Consider the following 23120-nt stretch of genomic DNA (forward strand, 5'->3'; position numbering starts at 1 on the left):
CATTTATTGCTTACTGTAGCAGGCTGAACCATGGCCCCCAAAGGTGACCTAATCCCTGGAATGTACGACTGTATAAAGTTATATGGGAAAAGGGACTTCACAGATGCAAGGATCTTAAACTGGGGAGATTATCCAGGATTATATGGATAGGGCCATGTAATTACAAGAGAGACAGGAAGGTCAGAATCAGATAAAGACACTGGAAGACACGATGCTGCTGAGTTTGATAATAGAGGACAAGGTCACAAGTCAAGGAATGCATGGGTGACCCTAGAAGATAGAAAAGGCAAGAAAGCAGATTCTTGCCCAGAACCTCTGGAAAGAACTCAGTCTTGCTGACACCTTGAAGATGTCTGACCTTCAGAACTGTAAGATAAGAAATCTGTGCTGTTTCAAGTTACTTAGTTTGTGGTAATTTGTTACAGCAGCAAAAAAAAAAGGAATTAATACACTTACTAGAGGTTTTTAGGCTTTGAGGCTACAAATGAAAAACATCAAGGTCTTTTCATACAACCAAGGCTTAAGAGCATCTACACTGGATCAGGTGCTCAAGTAGAAGCACTGACATTTTTGAGGAAGCATGTTGTGGGAGGTGCTGTGGGAGATGTCAAGGTCAAAGACCACTTCCCTGACCACCCTGATGTAAAGAAGCTGCCCTTCACCCAGGTACCCTCCATCTCCTCTCTCGGCTCATTTCCATCTCCTCTCTCGGCTCATTTCCTTCCCAGCATGTATCACAGTCTGAATTATTTATTCATTTGTTTTCTTAAATGCTGGATGTCTACCCTATTAGAACTTAAGTTCCAAAAGAACAGAGACCCTGTCTCTGTTGACTGGTGTACAGAGATCCAGGCATGGAGTAAGCCATCCACTCATTTTTGTTGAATAATAGCCAATGTAGGAGATGAGACGTAAGTGAGCCAAGTTTAATCCCTGGGTTGGGAAAATCCCCTGGAGGAGGGCAGCACAACCCTCCACGGGATGTCTGGAGAATCCCAAGGACAGAGGAGCCTGGCGAACTATGGTCCATGGGGTCGCAAAAAATTGAACATGACTGAAGCGACTTTGCATGCACCCACACAGAATGACCTCAAAGTGGTTACTGTCTAATGATGTGTGACAGTATTTTTCTTCACTGTTCTATGACTCTGGGACCGTGCATATATGTTTCTCCTAATGCAACTTTTACAAGCCAGGAGCTCCATCATTTCAAGTAGATACTGATTAAATTTTCAAGGAGATAATGATGATTTTCTACTGGTTATATCTGAATAGGATCAAAATATTCTTTTAACATGGGAAGACCTGATTACTATTTCAAACTCCACCCCTTAGCTGTGTGAATTTGTGCTCCCATTTCCTCACTGGTGAGACAGGTATAGAAACCTTCTCTAAGGGTGACTAAGAAGATTATGTGAGATAATGCACATGTAAGCAGGGTGGCTGACATATGGCAAATCCATAAGAAATGTTGGGTTTGTCGATTTTAGACTGGGACCTTAAGTCAGCACTTTAGCATTATCAATACAAAAAGGCAGAGCAAGCATTTACAAGCTAGAGTGGTTGTTCAGAGGGATGGACTGGGATGAGACGTGAGATAGAGAGGGAAGCTAAAGAGGACAGACACTGAGATTCTTATCATGGTGACTGGCCCTTGTTGGGGAGAAACTTGAATATTCATTCATTCATCCTATGCTTTTGTCAAGATAGAAAATTACCAGATTATCTTCCACCAGTATCACCTTCTGGTGTTGGCACAATCTGTTCAAAAAAGCCTTTGACATCTATGATTCTCAACTGGCCCCAAAGTGTCACCCTGAAGGCATCTCATATGGTCTAGGAGGCATTCGTTCTCACAGGGTGGTGCCAGTCACGTCTGGTGGGAAGAATCCAGGGATGCTGCTAAACATCCTACAATACACACAACAGCCCTTGTAGCGAGTTCTCCAGCCCAAATGTCACTGGTGCTGAGGTTGAGAGGTTCTGCATTGCATTAAAAGTCCAGCTATTTTATTCTAGAGGGACCAGTTAACCTGGGAAAAGGGAGAGAAGCCCTTTGCTCTTCTACTGCTGCCCATCAGAACTACTGTCTGGAAGCTATTAATAGTATGGGACTGATGCTACCTGAGTGCTCAAGGGAAATCAGTACGTCTCTGGTTTTGAGAGAATGAGCGATATGAAGGCACCATTATCACCTGCCAGTATTTCAAGAGCTTCAGCCGAGATAAGAAATGCAGAAGCGTCAGAAAACGCTCAGCTAAGCACGTGATCAGTAAGAAGACTGCAGGACATGTAAAGACTCCACAGAAGACAGAAGAAACATGTGTCCTTCACCAGAATTTCACCATGGTCACTGATAGATCCATTTTAACTGCAATGTAAGTTTTAGGAGCAAATCTCCTTTGGTAGGAACTTTCATTCTTTTAAAGAAAATAACCTCCAACTGTGAAGTTAACCAGTGTTTAGAAATCTATTCATTCAGTAAGTATTTATCGAAATCGACACTATCCAGAAACTGGGGCTCAAGTACTGGCGACAGGCAGGACCCCCGCCCTCCAAGAGCTCATGGTCCAGCCAAGGCAGAAGCAGGACCTCTCCCCGCTCTGGGACAGACGTGACAAAGCGCCTCTTCATCCAAACAAGGTCACTTGTTAATACATCCCATCGCCTCCCTCATACATTGTTTCTGAAATTAAGAAATGTTTGATAATTATCTGCCCGGTTGAATTCTGTGATTAGGCTCATTAAATAAGAAAGAGAGCCAAATGTTCTGAGGAGTCAATTAAGAATGATGAGAGAGGGAGGAAGGGAGGGGGAGGGAAAGGGGAGAGGGAGGGAGAAAAGAGAGAGAGGGAATGCAAAAATTCTATTCTAATCAAATACGGACCTGCATTGTACAGAGACTCAGAAGGGCCCTGTGAACAGGACTGGGCAGGTAACATGGGTTCTGGCATACAGACACCGCATATTTGGGAAAGCAACAAAGATACCCAAACGACTCTCTCTTGCAAAAAGCAGGCGCTTATCCTACTGAGACCCAGGAACTAAATAGCAGGGACTTACATTGAACAACTAAACAAGGGCCAAGAAACTGAAATTGCCTGGGAGACCAAAAATCAGCTATTGACTCTGAGTCAAGCAACAAAGGCAGCCAGGAGAAAGATTTCGGAGGGCTGGCTTGTTCTATTCGCCCAGAATGGAAGCAGATCAGAGAAGGCAGAGGACCAGGAAGGAGGGAGATCCTGACCTCCCTCATGTGATGGGAGGGCAAATTTGCCACAGTGGTACAGAATCTATCAAATATTTGCAATTATTTCAGTTATTCTTTCAGTGAAAATCATTTGTATATTAACTCAACTCTCTTGGGAAAAGAGACTGCAAACATATGGCAAGGGTTAAAACAAACAAATGAATTGCTTATCTTCTGCCACTTGCTCATTGAACCAACACGCAGCTTAGGTGCTGAAGGTATAAACATGACCAAGACATAAGGAGACAGCCTCATGCTTCCAGACAAGAGGATGAACTTGAGGAATCAATGCTACAAAGGCAATTGGAAAAACACAGCAAATGTTTATTTTAGACTGTGTTAGAAACAATCTAAAAGAGAGGAAGAAATAAATACCCAAAATATCAAATAGTTCAACTCATCGCTCTTTCAAAAAAAAAAAACTCACCTTAGCATTATAGTTCACGAGTACTTTAATCTTGGCACTTTCTGAGGCAGAGAAAATAAAGTGAAATTATAGGTCACTGAAGAAGACATGAAAGGGCTGTGTGCAGTATAATCTGAGTTTCTATATTTGTTCTGCAGAGTGTCAGTTCATTACACTATTGATATTTTTATCCAGAGTTCCAAATGATTACATCTGATACTCGGAATTCTGAAGGTATTATATACTGACCTCATAGCCTCATTAGAAAATTTAAAAAAGGACACCTCCAGGAATAATTTAGAATAATAAAAAAAATTGTTCATGTCTCAGTTTGAACACTGACCTGGCTGTTTTATAACCAGCTCATCTATACATCTAGAGTCCCTTTCAGATGAAGGCCCAAGATAGCTCCAAACTTGACACAAGGGCTAGCAAATAGGAGGTGCTCAATGCCCATTTTAAAATAAATAAAAGCTAGCTTAAGATTATATCAGTTGCCTTTCCCGCCCTTATTCTAACTACCTCAGTGCCATTACTTGCTAGAATCCGTTTTTCTCTTGAATTCAGAGGTCAAATAGGAAGGAAGTGGGAAGGGACTACGATTTACTCACAGCTGACTGTGTATGAAGAATTCTGAGGTCTGTTTTCTCCCTCTATCTTCAGAACACCTTGCGAGACAGGTAGGTAGTAAGAGAAAGAAGCCAGGTTCAAAGATGCTAAGTATGCTCACACAGCTCATAAGTGACAGAGATGAATTCCAACCCAGTTCTGACTCCCAAATGGAGGCTGTTTCCAGCCAGCTCCTTGTTTTTGTAGAAGGCATTCTACTCTTCTTAAATTCTGTTTGGTTTTTAAGAACAGGAAGTCATTTCACCAGCAAATCTTGTCACAATTTTAACACTGATCTGAATGAAGCTAGACTTCACAGCTGTAGCCCGACAAGTCTGACGCTTTTAAAAAATTTAACAAATAGATCAAACTAAATGCTTTTAAAAATCCAGGAAAACACACAGCCGCACAGCACAGCTTTGAGCCCTGGAATTTTAAAAACCAAACATTGCTTTGCATTTATATGGCACCAGCAAGCCTAGGACCCTCTAGATGTTCATTACTCTTCAAATGAATTTGGTAACAGCCCGAAGGCAGAGGCTGCCTGGTGAACCAAGAAGAAGAGGGTCTAATTTAGAAAATTCAAAATAAATAATTGGAAAGGACATAAATCCTTCCTTAGCTGGCTTTATTCCTTCCTAACAGGCCAGCGGTTTTCAAAGTGTGTTCCCTGGAGCCCCAGGATTCTTTGGAGGAACTTCAGGGGCCATGGAAGGGGCAGAAAGGAAGCTGAGTGGGAAAGTCCTACACCTTTTACCCCCACCAACTCCAAATAGCTCAGTTATCTGTCCTAAACACTGATAATATACATAAAAATATATTAGGGACAAAATAACAGATTCTGCAGCTTTAAAAAGTTTGGATACCTCCACGAGTGTATTAGGCAACAATTAAATGGGTATGTTATCACTTCCCCAAACAAAAACTGGGATAAGAAAGCTGGAGTCCTAATAGTTACAGATCTGAGAGCTGGCTTTTTTTTTTTTTCCTTCCTGAAAAATTGACTTGAAAGACTTTAAGATTCACTATGTTTTTAATAAACAACAACAACACACAAGTCATGAGATTTTTTAAAAATGTGTGGTTATTGAATTTTCTTCCATTGGCATTTCCTGGCTTTGTAAAGACACCGTTTTTAAACCAGAGCACACACAACAGCATGGGGCACCCACGGCACACTCTGTAACGGGGCCCAGATCATTAAGTCGCTCCCGAGACAGCACATTTCTCACGAAGAGCTCTTCACACCGCCACTCCATTCTAAAGAACGGACAGACACTTCGGTCATTAGATAACAAGGTGTCTAATGATGGCACCTCTTTTAACTCTGCACATGCTATTTAGAGAAGAACTGTGGACCTAATCCACGCTCTGCTCAATAGCCGGGGTTCCCTTTTCACACCTAGAAACAAGGTCAGTGATGGTCTGCATTAGAAATCCTAAAGTCTACTGACCATAACTGCCCCTTCTCTGGAAAGAACATGAGTTTTGGATTGAGACAAACCTGAGTTCAAACACTAGTCCTCCCACTTGCTATTTGATTGGATTCTGTAACTTGTTCAAGCTTTAATTTAAGTGGAAATAATACAATGTACCAGAGAGAACTGCTGCAAGGAATGAAGAAGGTGGCCACCAGTAAGTCCACAGTGCTTACTGTGTGCCAAGCACTAAAGGCTTTGCAGGTTGTCTATAACTACCTCCCTTTCACTGATACGGAAATTAGGGCAAAAAGAGTTTAAGACTAAACAAAATAACACACATAGTTGCCTTACTTGATGTCTAACACCTATCAGTTCCTTCCTCTCCCTCATCTTCCCCGTTGCAACAGCATGGCCATATGAATTAAAGATACAATGGTAAAGCAGGGTGCAAGAAAGTGGATTGAGAATGACTCACTGGATGTCACTGAGAAATGACTCTCCTCACCCACAGAGCAAGAGCATCACCAATCTGGGAAGAGCTTTATGATTGCATAGGGACACTGCAGGCATAAAGGTCTTCCCGGTAGCTCAGCTGTAAAGAATCCGCCTGCGATGCAGGAGACCCAGGATTGATTCCTGGGTCGGGAAGATCCGCTGGAGAAGGGATAGGCTGCCCACTGCAGTATTCCTGGGCTTCCCTGGTGGCTCAGCTGGTAAAGAATCCTCCTGCAATGTGGGAGACCTGGGTTCAGTCTCTTGGTTGGGAAGATCCCCTGGAGAAGGGAAAGGCTACCCACTGCAGTATTCTGGCCTGGAGAATTCCATGGGCTGTATAGTCCGTGGGGTTGCAAAGAGTTCAACATGACTGAGTGACTTCCACTTCACTTCACAGCATAACAATCACCCAATAACCCTTAAAGCCTCCCAGTTCTCCTTCCAAACTCTTTCCCTCCCAAGTTGATTAGAATCTAATGGACTATGTCACAATCAAGTCTGCCAGGGTATGGATGCCACTCAAGAGTCGCCAGAGTCTGTATAGTGTTGGTCTTCTATATCCACGGGTTTCCCATCTGAGAGTTCAAAGAACCCGTCTGCAGTGGCCAGTTTCATTTCAGTCACTGCTGACATTCCCATGCCTCTCCCTCAGATATCCAGAACCGCACAAAGGTTCCAGAGGTTTTACAGATGGCAGAACATCTGCTGGGATGACTCGGGTCTCCAGGCCACACTGGCTACTGCTGAGCTGTCTCCTGTGTGAGTCTACAGTGGAATTCATTCACTAAGGTGTTAATAAAATTTACTGAGCAAGGGGGAGGCAGAGATGAGACAGTCCGATAACATCATCGACTCAGTGGACATGAGTTTGAGCCAACCCCAGGAGAGAGAGGGAGGGACAGAGGAGCCTGCGGTGCTGCAGTCCATGGGGTTGCAGAGAGTTGGACACGACTTAGCAACTGAACAGCAATACCCACACTCCACACTCTGCTCAAGGCACCAGGTATATGACAAAGAAATGGGACGATGAGACTCCTGCTTTCCCAGAGCCTCCAAATTCCCTGACCACTGAAGGATCTGCTCCTTCCTCGGGCTGGAGACTCTCAGTCATGGCTGGCAGTTCAGAGGGCCCACGTGCAGTCGCCCAAGGTACACAACGCAGCATTCTCTGTCTTCCCACCCACCTGCAAGGAGCCATGCTACCTCTGCAGGATACTCCAAGGGAGCTAACTGGTCTTAGGAAATTCTCATCTCCTCTCTCTGCCTCCTCCCTCCCTTCCTCTCTCCTTCCCTCTCCTCCTATCTAAGCCTCAAGCACTTAGAATCTCAGGCTTTCAGATACCAAAAGGCAGGAAATTTAGGTAACACAGAACTCTGTTGAAACAAAGGCACTCAACGGACCTGGCTGCTATGTTGGGATGGGGAGTGAATGGCGAGAGTAAAAAGGGAGGGAAAAACAACATCAATGAGAAAACACACACTCAAACACAAATATCCCTTTACATTAGACCACCAAATATAAATGCTCTCCTACTACAAAGTAACGAGGTTGCCTTTCATTTTGAATAAGAGAAAATTTTTCCTGACTTGAACTGTGCACCAAAAAGGTTCACCACTGCTTTAAAGTATTCTGCCTAGCACAGTGGCTAGCATATGACAGGTGAGACGGATACAAGAAAGGATGGATAAAATAAGTCTTTCCTTCCTTATAAGCCATACATCTGATATGAGGGAAGTTGAAAAACAACTTATGGATGGTTAGCCACTCTGAGACATCTTGTTTTGAACAGATGAAGCTATATTTAGGGCAAAAGCAACAGGAAAAATTGCAAATGGATTTTACAACATAGAAGCATGGTGAAGGAATTCTTGCATCAAGATGTAACACAAGAATAAAACTGTAAAAATCCAAAGTAGTTCATTTTTTCCTAATCATTATTATTTCACTTTTTATTTAGCACAACAAGGGCAGACACCCAAGGAAATACTGACTCTATCATATAATCATACAGTCTCAGGATGTATATGCACTTTTAAAATGAAGACAAAAGTATCTACTATTACTTATGACCATTTTAATAAAGACAAGAGACAGTTAAGGGAGAGCACTTATGATGACTGCTAAGACATTGAAGAAATATTTGAAACTTGTGGGTATGCACACACACACACACACACACACACACACAGTGTTCTAGCCCAATCTTGAAGATCATACAAATATGTCCACAAAATCCTAAGAAACAGTGAAATCTTTCCATCATCCTGTTAGTCCCAATTAATATGTTTGTAGTAGACAATGAGTTTTACTGATGTTCAAATCCTATCTTTTTTACATTTTTTATATGTCAGTCTCTCAAAGATTTCTATAAATAATCATCTAAGGCACAGTCCCTTGAAGAACCACACTATGTGATTTTAGACTCAGAAATTTCAATGACCTGGTTAAACATATGAATCATATTTGGAGTCTCTAGTTAGAGATTGAAGGTAGATAAATGGCCCAAATCTTTCTCACCAGAGATGCCCCAGACTGTGTGGGAAGCTTCCCAAACCTACTTAGCATAAAACTTTGCTTTTTAAACAAGAAAATAAAGATTAAATTCTCAAACATTGGAAGATTCTTAAACCTATAAAAATTGTGTTAAAATGAAATAATATTTCTTTTTTCTTATTTTTAAATTTAAATATTAAGTACTCACAAACTTATACTCTTCTGTTCACAGAGGGATCATCATTCTAAACTATAAAATGGTTAACATCATAAACAAGTGAGTTTCTACTAAGATGTGCTAACAAAAAATACTATAAAAATGGTTTTATGAACACTTAGTTCACTTTGACAGAAGCTCATTCAGCCCTAAAAAGTTCAAGTCCATTGCCTGCACTTGCACAGAAACCAATGTTCATAATTTATTAGAAAATAATCCTTTCAGCAACGTGTAATCTATCATCTTTCAATCAAATGAAGTAATTACATAACTTTATAACTTTCCGTGAAAAGTCAATTTCTCTCCAATGTCTACTAATTTGATTTTTATTCTCCTGGGGAAATTTTTTCTCTTTTATTCAGCAACTGAGTATGAAGGGATTCCCCATCCAGAACAAATACTTGGTCCTTTTAAGTTTTCATTAAAAGATTTCTCTTGGAAGTAGTCTCATCTTCAATTCCAGCCCCTTCCCACCTCGGTGTTTACTGAACACATTACTGAAAGAATTAAAGGAAGGTGGAAACCCTCCTTTCTAAGTTGGTCTCTACTATTTATCTTATTGACATTGGCACTGACCTTCTTCCATCCTAAACTGTCCTTCTTGTGAAGTGGATATATTAATTATCTCATAAGATCTGGGGGTAATTTAATGACAAAAGAGTATAAACATAATTAAAATGCATAAAACTGTTCATAAGAAAATAGAGAAACAGAAATATAATTTAGAAATCTGTATTTCATTGCAGAGAAATGCAATGTCACAAAACTCAAAGTAGCAAAAATCGCAGATCTGAACCCTTCAAATCCAGTATTAAATAACACTATTTGATATTGAAAGAGGAGCATAATTACCAAGAATTAGAGCTCTGATAGTGAAACACAAATGCTAATGAGTTAGTTTGTGATACCACATCCCCCACCCTCAATGCTAAATCTGTAACTTGAGCAAATGCATTGATTATGATAAAGTTCTTGATGAAAACTATGTAACACAAAACAGAGAAAGAAGAGTACACCCTGATTAATCAAAATGCTTAGAAAAGAGGAATTCACTTCTTGGTCACAGCACTGCATCGATGACTTCATAGACCCATTTTGAAGAATAAATTCCTGATTCTGGTTTACTGCATCAACACACTTCCTACTACTGATACTTGAGAGAAGGACTATTATTCTGGTGTCTTAAATATTTTTCTTTGATTATGATTAATCAAGGAATCTAAAAAATTATAAGGCCCAGTGATTTACTAAATATTATAGCATACTAAGATTTTATAATCCCTCTAGTTTTCCTACCAGGCTTCATCAAAGACCCCAGTACTATGCAGCTCAGTTTCACAAATCACATTGGCATTTCACTAATCATCTCTTCTGGTCTCAAAATTATTTTACGTAGTATCTCTTTTAAGACATGATTTTATTTTAAAGCTTGGCATCTAAGGTTTCTAGTTTTATTACCCCTCCCAAGTACTATAATGGTTTCTCCTTTCATGGTGAATTTAAAATTGGAGTGAAACTTACTTTCTTGTATTGCATTAAGAATCTCTGAAAAGTCCACATCACTCCTTGGCCCGTCAGGTAGTATTTGCATATCCAGCTGGTAGCTTTGCAAATCCACACCTCCTTCTAGAGAAACGAAAGATATTCTTGGAGTTTGCACTGGTTATCAGACAGTCCAGCATCAGGGTCCCAAGGAGAAGTAATGTCAAAATCTAAATGAACAGCCAACAGCCAGCTGGTTTGCCAATGGATCCTCCCACTTGGACAAATGACTTCTTAAAAATGAGCAACATTATCAGCCATTTGCCTCTTATGGGACCAAAAAAGTTTAATTGTATTTCCAAGGCAAAAATAAGGCAATTACTTTATTAAAATACCACCTACTTCATAGAATTTATGGATGATTTCTAGATGGGGAATATAGCATGCTGACCTCCACCCAAGGACACTTAAAATTATTCTCAGCTTCTACATGGTTAAAACAGAACATTCCACACTAACAATTTGTGAGACCATTTTTCTTAAAATGATAGTAATTTATCCAAAAGACAGGATTCAATATTCCTGATATCACAGAAAAAAGATATCAATTTTTTCACAGTTGGACTTACCCTGCTATTATCATTTACTTTTCAATTATACCAGAATTTTATAATTTGTTCTATGAAGTAGTTAAGGCTCTTGAACTAGGTTTGCCAGAGGTATTTTTGGTGTGTTCTAAAGAAAGTAGTTTTTTATGTTGCTTTGCACACCTATAGATCCCTGAAGGAAGTCAAAGAAACCAAGATATCAAAAAGTAGCTTTACTGTTAACAATAATAAACCTCTAAATGCTTCTTAAAATAAATGGTAAGAATTGGATGAGTCTGGTAGGGCTAAACATTAGTGCTAAAATAAACAGAGAGCCTGATAAACAGAATGGGGCACACTCTAGCTTCCAAAATTTTTGTAGAAATAATTCTTTCATAGGCCCAGTAATTAGTCTCAGCTTTGAATTAAAACTTTAATTATATCCCTAAAACTCAAAAAGAATAAGACACAGTTACTATCTTATAACAGTATTCATTCTGGGAGGGAAATGGACACAAGTAACTATAGCGGGCTTCCCTGGTGGCTCAGATGGTAAAGAATAGCCCCGGAATGCAGGAGACCCAGGTTCAGTCCCTGGGTTGGGAAGATCCCTGGAGAAGGAAATGGCAACCCACTCCAGTATTTGTGCCTGGAGAATTCCATAGACAGAGGGCCCTGGTGGGCTACAGTCCACGGGGTTGCAAAGAGTCAGACACGACTGAGCAGCTAACTATAATAGAAAGGTGAGTTTTAGGAGAGCAGGAACTTTTGTCTGCATGCTGTAATCCATCACTTAGAACAGTGTCTATTACAACTAAAGTAGACGGAACGCATTAACAAGGTTATGCGGTACTTACGAAACAAAGGCCACAAACCAGCATTCACATTCTTATTCAGGAAACACTGAATGTCTCTAGACCTCAGGTTCTCATTGATGAAACAGGGGTGACAGTAACAGGTGCATGAACAGCAATGAAGACTAAATGAGGTAAAGCATGAAGAGTTCTTAGTTGTCACACAGCACTCAGTAAATGGAAGCCACTACTCTTTTCTTTTTAGAATTTTATTTATATGTTTACTTTTGGCAGTGCTGGGTCTTCAATGCTATGTGGACGTTCCTGCATTGGCCATTACGCTTACCATCCATTATGTTTATTAGAGCAACTACAGGTTTATTAAACTATAGATTTATTAAAGCAACTACAGGTAGTTCTTATAGGTTTCTACAGGAACTGCCTAGCTATTGAGGAATGAGAAGGAATCCATAAGTCAATTATTTGGGACCAGCATGCATTTAAGTGATAGTCCAGCAACGCAGACATAGCGGTGAATTTTTAAGTGCGTGCGAGCAGTCGCCTCATTACAAAGTCTGAAGCTACCTGTGAGATTAAGCCTCTCGATAGAAAAAACAAAGATGTCTTCCTGCTGGTCTAGAATTTGAATGCACTATCTGCTTCCTTCCCTCCCATGGTCAGCTACCTTGAATGGGGAGGATAAAGTTCTGATGCTTTTCAACCTCTGCTTAGGCTAATCACTGTGCTCAATAACCAGAGACCCAAAGACCTCACAATGACATCGACAGAAAGAAAAAAAAAAGAATATTCAATACTACTTTTCAGCCAGACTCTGTGCCACTTACTTTGTTATCTCACTTAGTTTTAACTCTAACCTTGAAAAGGAGATGCAGTGAGAAATAGTAATTTACCCAAAAATGTTACTAAGTTGTAAAAACATAATACCAACTCATGTTCTTAACTAGTCTTTAAAACTACTCATATCCAAGCAGTCACAAATGCAGGCTGCTAGAAATGAGAACATTTACCACTTTTTATTGAATTCCAATAGTTCAGGATATACCAATATTCAGGACTCTGGACCAGGACCAAAGTCATTACATAACCTAAGAAGCAAATGACTTCTAAAGGTAGACTGATAAACATAAGCCCAATTTATTTACTTGGTATCTGTCAGAGGAGTTCATAAACTCATCAAGTAGTAGTTGTGACTATTAAATAAATTAAATAATTATAATTTTTCATAACTAAAATTCCATAATTTTTAATAAATTTTTGTTAGAGGACAGGTAGGAGCATAGGAAGTCACAAAAGAAGCAACATAAAAAGGCATTCAGATCAAAGTCTGTCTTTAAAGAATATTAAAAACATGGAAAAGAAAAAAGTAGATACAAGCATACAGATAAATACATAGATGTCTCAAGCATACTAAAAACCACACTTTTTTATCTGATTAGAAAAAGGAAGAAATACTCCATTGGGTATAGAAGCTCTCAGAGCTGAGAAATGATGGGTATTTTTGGTTTTATTCATTATCTTTCCTATGTTTTTCACAATAAGCAGCATATTTTAGTTTTAAAGTTATTTAAAATTCAGATTGTGGCAGCAAAGGATATTCAGCATTTAAAATTCAGAATTCAAGACAAACTATGGATGTTAAACCATTAAGGGACTAATTTAATAAGAGATTTTCTAAATGAGTACAATTCTTAACCTGTATAAGTCAGATAGCTCTAAATTAAAAGATGCAACACTCTCTTCATAGTAAACATTAGGATTGCATTTAGAATCCCTAAAATACAAGGCCTTTTTATTCCTTTGCTCTCAAAGAAATACAAAATACACTTTCTTAAAATATAATGCTGTGGAATTTCTGGCAGTAAGTCACGCACTAAAGTCTAAGATGATGTAATAGGGAATGCTGTAAAATAAGAACTTTTGTAAGCTTTCCTAAATGGAGAGTGATCACTGTACAAGGATATTTTCAAATGAATCCTTCAAGGTGACAATCTTCATCTTTAGCACATACTGCCCAAGTGAAACAGACTGAATAACTTCAATATACAGGAAGTTGTGTGTCTACTTTGGACTTCTGATATTTGATTATTTATTGTTAATCCTGTAGCACTGGTGGATTTCTAAAAGTTGAGAACTGGACTCCTTCCTATGGTCATGGATGTCTCTGACTTTGAGTCCAAACACAAAACTCTGAGAAAACCAGGCAAGAGGGTGAAGATGTTGCAGTTCCAAACTGAAGGGCTCAGTAACTGACACGTAACTAAGTCAATCCCAAGAAAAGTAAACATGTTACCTTCTAGAGGGAAGCTAAAAAGTTACCCTGAAGTTGTGGAGAACCTACTAAACAAATTCTAAACATCAAAAGTAGCTACAAAATTCATGTGATCTTCAAATTTGCCTTTATCTTTTCTCACACTGAATTGACAGGAGTGATTATATTAAAATCTTAACTGTGATCTGTAGTATGAGTGAAGTGGAAATCAATTTCAATAAAAAGCAACCTTGATAACACATTTAATAAAACATCTTCAGCTGAGGAAACATCTTAAAAACTCATTTTAGATTTGTACCTAGCTTACGGGGAATTCGGAGAAGGCAATGGCACCCCACTCCAGTACTCTTGCCTGGAAAACCCCATGGACGGAGGAGCCTGGTAGGCTGCAGTCCATGGGGTCGCCAAGAGTCAGACACAACTGAGCGACTTCACTTTCATTTTTCACTTTCATGCACTGGAGAAGGAAATGGCAACCCACTCCAGTGTTCTTGCCTGGAGAATCCCAGAGATGGGGGAGCCCGGTGGGCTGCCGTCTATGGGGTCGCACAGAGTCAGACACGTCTGATGTGACTTAGCAGCCGCAGCAGCAGTTTGGGGAATTTAGCTCAATTCTTATATGCTAAAGGAACTCCCCCTCAAAGCTTCAAATATGAGCTTCTCAATTAGCAAGTATGTTGATGTCTCTCCCATCCCATTCCTGTCTATAGAAATTCCTTCCACTTTTAGGACCCATCCTGAATGTTCTACATCTCAAGCCGTTTCCTGATCCTAACAAGTAAATACCATTTCCCACTCACTAAACCCATGCAGTTATCTATACTTTATCTTTTTTACAGTACATGTTTTCCATAAAAAATTAGGTAAAGTGTGTAGCACCATGTAGACACAGACAAGTCTGAGTCCCTAGGCCTCCCCATCTGGATTTCCTTCTCATTCTAGCACCTCTGACTACACTGCAACATGATGGAGGCTCGGCACCAACTGCATCCACCTTTCAGCTCCTACAGGACTCAGGACAAGGCCTTGAAGATATTAGTTGCTCAGTTAATGCTCTTTTACTACAATTTCACATGACGAGCAACAGCAGTAGATATAGACTAAGAAAATGTCCCCGTTTCCCTTTCTTGTCCACAACATTAACACCTCTTGATAGTCATCTATAGATGACTATGAAAGGCATATTCTAAATCATACATTTGCTCTTTTCAGTAAAATCTTTAAAATTTTTGTCAAATAATAAAGAAAACCTTCAAATACCAAACGGCTTAGAATGAAAATCAACAATAGATAGTTATCCTTTTTTCAATCCCAATCCTATTCCCCGATTCCAATCTCTTTTAAGAGTTTCTGTTTTTACTTCCTTTGGACCTCTCCATGGGTGTACTTGTTTCTTGATCAATTTTATACAGTTGGCCCTAGAACTGCACAAGTACACTTATATGGCAATATTTTTTAAGAGTAAATACTACAATACATAATAGTGGTTAAGTGGGATAGAAGTTTGAATCCATAGATGTGAAGGAATCTCAGATTGGGACATACAGTTATAAATTAATTATACACAGATTAACCACCACCACCACCCCATTATTTAAGGGTCAACTGTTGGTTACATAGTTTTCTGCTATGATAAAGACAATATAACTTATACTACTGCTGCTACCCCTTGCCCCTCACCCACCTGTTTACAAGTTATAATACTTTATCACCTTTGTTTACTGGCTTTAAATAAATTACTTAAAATTCAACTTCTTTGTTCAATCAAATAGAGGTGATCTTATATTTGCAACAAAAACAAGGTGATATAAAAAGCATATTCTTCTGGAGGACTCTAACATTGGAAACTCTAGATTTACATGTGGGGTATTCCACTGGTTCTGGAAAAACTTTCCATCTGTTTTTCTTCATTTATAGTGCTTACCAAATACTATTCAGTGTACCATAAGCTAAAACACCTTCAAAACAGAAGATGCTTCATTCATGCTATTGTAAAAAGACATACAAATCCCACTCTTTCATTATTAGTGTTGCTTAACCATAAATCTAGTGATACTGCAAGATCATTCTTTTACAGAAGAAAGCTAGGTTTTGTGTTATTTGAAATACACATATTGATTCATCCACATTCGTCACTGTAAAAGCTAAATATGTTTCCTCTAATGATTAACATGGAGTAGTTTTAAGGACCCAACTCTGGACTAAATCATGAATGGAGAACATTAAGCTAACAGCAGGTGGATGTTTCTCAGGCCTAAAATGGAAATAATAATCCCATTGCTTCAGTTAGTAATGGCTGACCTTCAGCAAAATTACCTCTATGTTTCCCAGATTGGCAAGACAGTGATCTCCTGAGTTATAAAAACTGCCTGTGCTAAGAGGGCCTAGCAACCAGAGCTGCAAAGCTCCAAATGGCAGGAATGATTTGTGCAAAAGTCTAGGCAGGGCTCCATGGGGGTCTTCCAATCTCCTAGAGGCTGAGGTCTGTTGCTATGACAACAGGGACTCTTGCAGAGGAAGGGAAGAGAGAAACTCAGGAATAGGAGGGGTTATAGAATAGAAACCATGCCACTTTCAAAATCACTATAATGTTGCTTACTCTCTTAACTTGCACAATACATCTACAGAAGGGCTCGAGATGAATGTGTGAACAGAATGGCCTTGCAAGACAACAAACCTCATGAGAGCCAGGGCTCTGTCCACCTTGGATATCAGTCTCTAATCTCTAGCTCTGGGGATTAAGTAAGCACAGTAGAGGCTTACGATTAACTGTCTTATCTACCACAACTAAGATCTTAGGTTGGGGTAGGGCTGACGTCATTGGTTATAGTTGTATGATCTTGAGTTAGTAGTTATTTAAATCTCTCCTAAATATAAAGCTATTTTCTTAAATATAAAACTATTTGAAATAGCCTTGGGCAGAAGATGCAGTTCTAAATTCTATTAAAATACAATACTCTTCCCAGAAACAGTTTTCTTCATGTAGCTTTTTTTCATTCACTTTGTGTGTTCAAATGATTGTGAAAAGATTCTTCATAAAATTCTCTCTAAATGTATTCATGCTCCTGCTAAGTAGTATCTGACTCTCTGTGACCCCATGGGCTATAGCCCACCAGGCTCCTCTGTCCATGGAATTTTCCAGGTAAGAACACTGGTGTGGGTTTCTATTTCCTACTCCAGGAGATCTTCCCAACCCAGGGATCAAAGCCATGTCTCTTGCGTCTCCTGCATTGGCAGGCAGATTCTTTATACCATTGTGCCACCTGGGAAGCAATAAATGCATTATATAGGTCAAAATATGTGCATATGTACCTCAGCAGAGGTGAAAAAGTGAACACTGCTAAGAGAAGAATTTGGTATATATTTTTAGAAAACAATTTTGTTACTCAGCAAATGATAGCAAGGAGCACAGATCCCAATGCCCACATTTCAAGGCTCAAAATAGCTTGTTTTCCTAAGCACCCCTCTATTTACTAAACTCACATCACACATTTAAAAAATACTTAAAGAGGATGTGATTCAAATGAAGTATGATTAGTGTTATTTCTAAACCACCATTTGGAAAGACACCACATTTACCTTCAAGGCAGTGAGAAATGAGAGTTCCAGAGTAGCTGGTTTTTCTCCCACATATTCTCAAAACCGCATGGAAGATCTTATCTTTCAGTCACACCAAAAATCCATCTCACAAACAGAAAAATGAATATGTATTTTCACCCCAGCTTGAGATCTATTCAAGAAGAACATTCAGATTCCTCAGGCTCAATAAAGAAGTTTCAGGCATAATTCTCAATAAAATGTTTGTTTCCAGATAAAGTGATGAGAAAATACTAAATTTCACATTCAACTATTTTCATCCTCAAGAAAAACCGTTGGCTCAGTGGGGGAAAAAAACACTCCTAAGAAACTAATGACAAAGGTTTTAGCTAAAGTCCATCGACGACTAATTTGTACTTGTGGTCAAGTAACTTCATTTCCTGAGCCACAGTAAAATAGGGCTAATTCTCCTCCCAGGCTGCTGTGAGAACTCAGACAACAGAGTATTACCTAACAGAATGCGATGGGATCATGATTATTATTGTGGTCAAGACTAACCATATGATTATTCTTTCCTAATTTTTTTTCCTAAAGAATGAATTGAATTTTGACTTTCATTTTGGCAGACCAAGAAACAAGTCAATGAAGAGACAAATCTTTCTTGGCTGGCTTTTTTCAAATCTCTCCTTAACTTCTCTTCTTCTTTTCCCCACAGCCTCTGGTACTGAAGTGAAACAGAATATGAAAAATAGTTGCTGAGTTGATTCTGTTCCCTAACTTGAGACCAGGTCTTGACATGAGAGCCAGAAAGTAATCTTTAAAACTCAGGGAAACAGGAAGGAGTTTCATAATATTGGAACTAGAAAAAGGGAAGATGAAATAAGAAAGGTCTAAGCAACTACACTCCAATAAAAATTGAATTTAAGAAAAAAGAAAGGTCTAATGTGAAAGTAAAAGTGAAGTCACTCAGTCGTGTCCGACTCTTTGCAATCCCATGGACTGTAGCCTACCAGGCTCCTCCGTCCATGGGATTTTCCAGGCAAGAATACTGGAGTAGCTTGCCATTTCTCCAGGAGATCTTCCCAACCCAGGGATTGAACCCAGGTCTCCCGCATTGTAGGCAGACACTTTACCATCTGAGCCACCAGGGAAGCAACTACATTCCAATAAAAACTGAATTTAAGAAAAAGGAAAGGTCTAATGTAGAGTAGAACAAAAAAGATGATAGAAAGTGGACCATCACTGACATATTCAATAGAAAGAAACAATAACCTGTTAAGGTGACTATATGTGTTTTCAATGGAATCCTATGGTCCCTTCCTTGTTACACTAGGGTGTGAATGATTACAGGGCTTTAAATTTAAATATTCCAAAGCTTTGTAATACAAACTTGCTAGAAATACTGCTACCAAGTTGACTGAAGAAGGTAATGAATGAATCAAACCACTAGAGTTGGAATGCTGCTTCTGCCACTTACTGGCTGCATGTTTTGGGGCAAGTTACTTAAACCTTCCCTGTGCCTTAGATACCCCAACCACAAAACAAGGATGACAGCATGAGGATATTAGAGGAATTAAATGGAATAATGAATGCAAATAGCTGAATAGTTTTTGAGGTTGGGAATATGGTAGTGTGCTTAATGATAGCTGTAATTATATTATTATCAAACATTTAATACCCTTTGCATACAGAAAGTATCATAGTTATTCTAGCTCCTAAAAACAACAAAATCCTAAAGTTTCTCTCCTGTGAAATCACCTTGTACCAGCATTTAAATACCATATCTATATAAGAGGGAAATGATCATGTATAAAGGGGGGCAGAGCTGCCTAGTCTTTTCAGTTCAGTCACTCAGTCGTATCCGACTCTTTGTGACCCCATGAACCACAGCATGCCAGGCCTCCCCATCCATCACCAACTCCTAGAGTCTACCCAAACCCACATCCATTGAGTCAGTGATGCTAGACATTATTTTGAGAAGTAATGAAACATATTACCAAAACATCATTTTACCAACTCTAGAAGAGAATAAGGGACAAATTCTGTGACTAATGGCATTTCTTTAGGATTCTATAATGGGCCTATCAGATAAAGGAAAAGCAATAGAAGAAGCATTTTAGATTTCACAAAGCTTCTAATTAATTCTATTTCACATGGCACAGTCATTATACTGGGATAATTTGATCCCATGCTCACCAAGCTTTACAATTTTAAACTCAAAAATTCATAATCAATGCTTCAGTTGAGTCTTCTTGACCCTTACATGATAGTTCCAAGCCTGGTGCCATTTAATACTTCAATGATTTGCCCATAAAGGGGAATAGTATTCACTGATTATGAGTGGCTAAAAGATAAGGTCAAAATGAACTCAAAACACAAGAGAAGTCTTTGAAACAATCAGAAGGAAAGACAAACCATATAAATACAAGGTGGAGGTGAACAGTTGCTGTGTCAGCGCAGCATAAAGAGAAACCATCTAAATGTTGTCCTGGCACAAGTTAACTGGGAAACTGTCCTACGGCTCAAGAACCAAGTAAGAAATGATTCTGGGACAGACTTTCAGACTTCTGAACCTTTTCTATGATGACGGTGACAACAAACATCATCATTTGCTCCTGGCACCTTACTGTGCCAAGGATCATATCAAGCATTCTACATGAACGAATTCATTTGACATAACAACGCTATATAGGGTTGCCGGATATAACACACAAAAATACAGGGTGGCCAGATAATTTGAATTACAAATAAATTAGCAATTTTTTTTTTATCATAAGTGTGACCCATGCAATACTTGGGACATACTTACATCAAAAGGTATTTGTTATTTATCTGAAATTTAACTGTGAGTCCTGTGTTTCATCTGGCAACCCTAACACTGTGAGATATGTATGAATATTCTCTTTGTGCTGATGAGGAGACAGATTCAAAGAAATTAAGTTATTTGCCCAAGTCTGCAAAGCTATTAGGTAACATGTGAGTTTAAAACATCTAACAACAGAGTTTGCACTGATCACCAGTATAATGCACTATTACTACACTCTTTCCTATATCTGGATGGCCATCACCCCACCCTATATAGAGGTCTTAGTTGACTTTCAAAGTCCAAAATCATATGGCCTTTTGAATACTTCTTAAATCTTTCCCCTTGCTATGAATGTTACCACAATTTTATTTACATCTTTATTCTATCCCTTAATACAATGAATTCTATTATAGCATATTAAGCACAGGTCCATGTATAATGGACATGCTTCCATGTACACTTCCCTTTTGTAATGTCACTTCTATTTCATTTTGGGGAAATGTCGTTCCCTTACTGTGTGGAGTCCCAGTGGGAGGAGAAATCAAGGGGTCCTATCTCCTGCTCAAGGGAGACGTGTCCTGTCCTATCCTTTGATCTCTCACCACTCTCTCCCCAACCAAGGGAAAGGCCCTTGGCCAGCAGGGATCTCTTCCAGGTCTTCTAAAACTGAGCCAAATGATGAAAACTAAGAAAAGTGGTAAGGATTCATTTATTCCAGAAAGTCAAATAGTTCTTTTATTGGTATCTGTTCCTTTTCCCAAGGCTAGTTCTCCAGGCTTTCCATCCATATCCTTGAAATTTAAATTCCTTCTTTGCTTGAATTAAATAATTGGTTTTAATTGTTTATAACCAAAGAGCCCTGACTGACGGTCTCTTTGGACATGACTGTGAGATACCTAAGGTCCATGAGTAATAGAATTCTACACCATTCCAGCCCCAAAGATCTACCCTTCAAATAAATATTTGTTAGGACATGGTAGGCACTCAGAAATGCTTGTAAACTCAAAGAGGGATAAATGAACTGAAATTGTTCAGGGCTGATGGCATGGAAGATCTGTAAGATTTTCTTGTTCTTTTCATGCTTAACAACCAGTCTGAGTGGGCTTTTAGAAAGCACTTTGGGAATCAAGATTATTAACTTTGTAAAAATTAGATGGATGACTTAATAGGCTTCACCATGACTAAAATGCACGTGCTGCTTCTAAGATCTATGACTCACTGCAAATAAGAAATTCAGTTTGAGAGCTCTTCTATAATCTCCCAAAGAGAACTGTGATGCATTAGTAAAAAAGTACACTAAAAATAGGATAGAATTGAAGTCGTCATATGTATCTCAATAATATGAATTTTAAATACATATATTTTCAAAATCAGGTTTCTAACTATAATTTATTATGATTTTCCTTAATTATAATTCTGTGCTAAGGAATGGCTTTATAGTTTCAACCAACGCCAGTAGGATTCAAGAATCTATGATAAACTTATGATAGATAAATGCAGTGATATGTTTTTAAGGTAAAAGTACTGACAAGATATGCTGATATTACACCATTAGGAAATATCTTAATAACATTTCTTCAAATGTTTATTACATTAATATCAGTAGAGGATGTCAAAGACTCTTTTCTGCCTCAATCAAACACAAACAGAATATTCTATACAATTCTGGCCAATGTATTTCCAAAGGTGCAACAAGGAAATAAGACTTTTTCTAAGAGCAGAATGGGTAGGATGGGAAAAGAATGTGAAAACTATGTTGTCAAAGGAAGCATTGAAAAAACTAGGAAATGCTTCAGTTCGAAAATTGCTCAAGATGAGTTTTCCATCAACTAAAAGGTCATCACTAAAAGAAATATAGACTTACTCTGTATAATTTCAGAATGAAAACCTATATCCAGTGAGTGGATTAGATTCCAAGTTTTGTGCAAGTGGGAGAGAAGTTCTGACCAGAGGGACCCAGAAAGGCTTTTAGGAGGAGGCGGAATTTGGGTTACATTTTGAGCAATGAGAAGGGCTTAAGAGAGATTTGTGGAGGCAGGGGCATTCCAAAAAGAGGGTGGAGCTTGAACAATGGCAGAAAAACGGGAGAGTAAAAGCCTATTGAGGCTTTTACTACTGAGAAATAGCGCAGAGCTAAGGATAAAGTAGAACAAGGCAGGTTATGGAGTATATAAAAGATATTCCAAGAAAAACAGGGAGAGGTGAATTTGTAAAGGCTTCAAACAATTGGGCTCACAACATTGGCCTTTGTTCTAGACAAGCATAAAGATTTTTAAGCAGAGGAGAATTAAAAAGCGAACTTCAGGGTGGAGAACTTCAGGGTGGTCTGGAAAAATAAGAGAGCCATTGAAGGTCCCAACATTCGAAACCTTTCCACTGGGCCTTCCAGAATTCTATTCCCACCTGTCTTCTCAGATTGCTCCTTTTATCTTCTTGCTCTAAGGAAAGGCTGGCTCCTCCCAGAGGTCACTGGTTTCCCTAGGCTCTTTCCTACAATACTATTTTTCTCCCACAGCCCTGACACCAAAGAATCTGGAGAAGGGAAGTATCTTCCTTGAGCCCTCAATGCCACCTTTAGACCGCTGTTCTTCCCTCTTCCCTAAACATCCTCAGCCTGGACTCTGAGGTTGTTTTATTATATCACCTTTTCTCCACCATCACTGCACCCACCTGCTGCCTTCCAGATCATGTCCCCTCATTTCCTGATGAGGTTAACTCCTGGCTTTTTGTCA

General features: G+C 39.0%; 1 protein-coding gene across 6 annotated transcripts in view; it reads right to left on the minus strand.

The window, feature by feature from the left end:
* ANO4 (anoctamin 4) overlaps nucleotides 1–23120 on the minus strand; it is a 427540-nt gene that overhangs the window by 186375 nt on the left and 218045 nt on the right. For 5 of the 6 annotated variants that reach the window (XM_070454083.1, XM_070454082.1, XM_070454086.1 and 2 more), the window contains one exon: nucleotides 10414–10518. The exons of the other annotated variant lie outside the window; for it this stretch is intronic. In XM_070454083.1, coding sequence (XP_070310184.1) covers nucleotides 10414–10518 — 105 coding nt within the window. The remainder of the gene's footprint in view (nucleotides 1–10413; nucleotides 10519–23120) is intronic. 6 annotated transcript variants of the gene reach the window in all.

The sequence above is a fragment of the Odocoileus virginianus genome, chromosome 23 (assembly GCF_023699985.2).
Source record: "Odocoileus virginianus isolate 20LAN1187 ecotype Illinois chromosome 23, Ovbor_1.2, whole genome shotgun sequence".
In the NCBI taxonomy this organism is placed as follows: domain Eukaryota; kingdom Metazoa; phylum Chordata; class Mammalia; order Artiodactyla; family Cervidae; genus Odocoileus; species Odocoileus virginianus.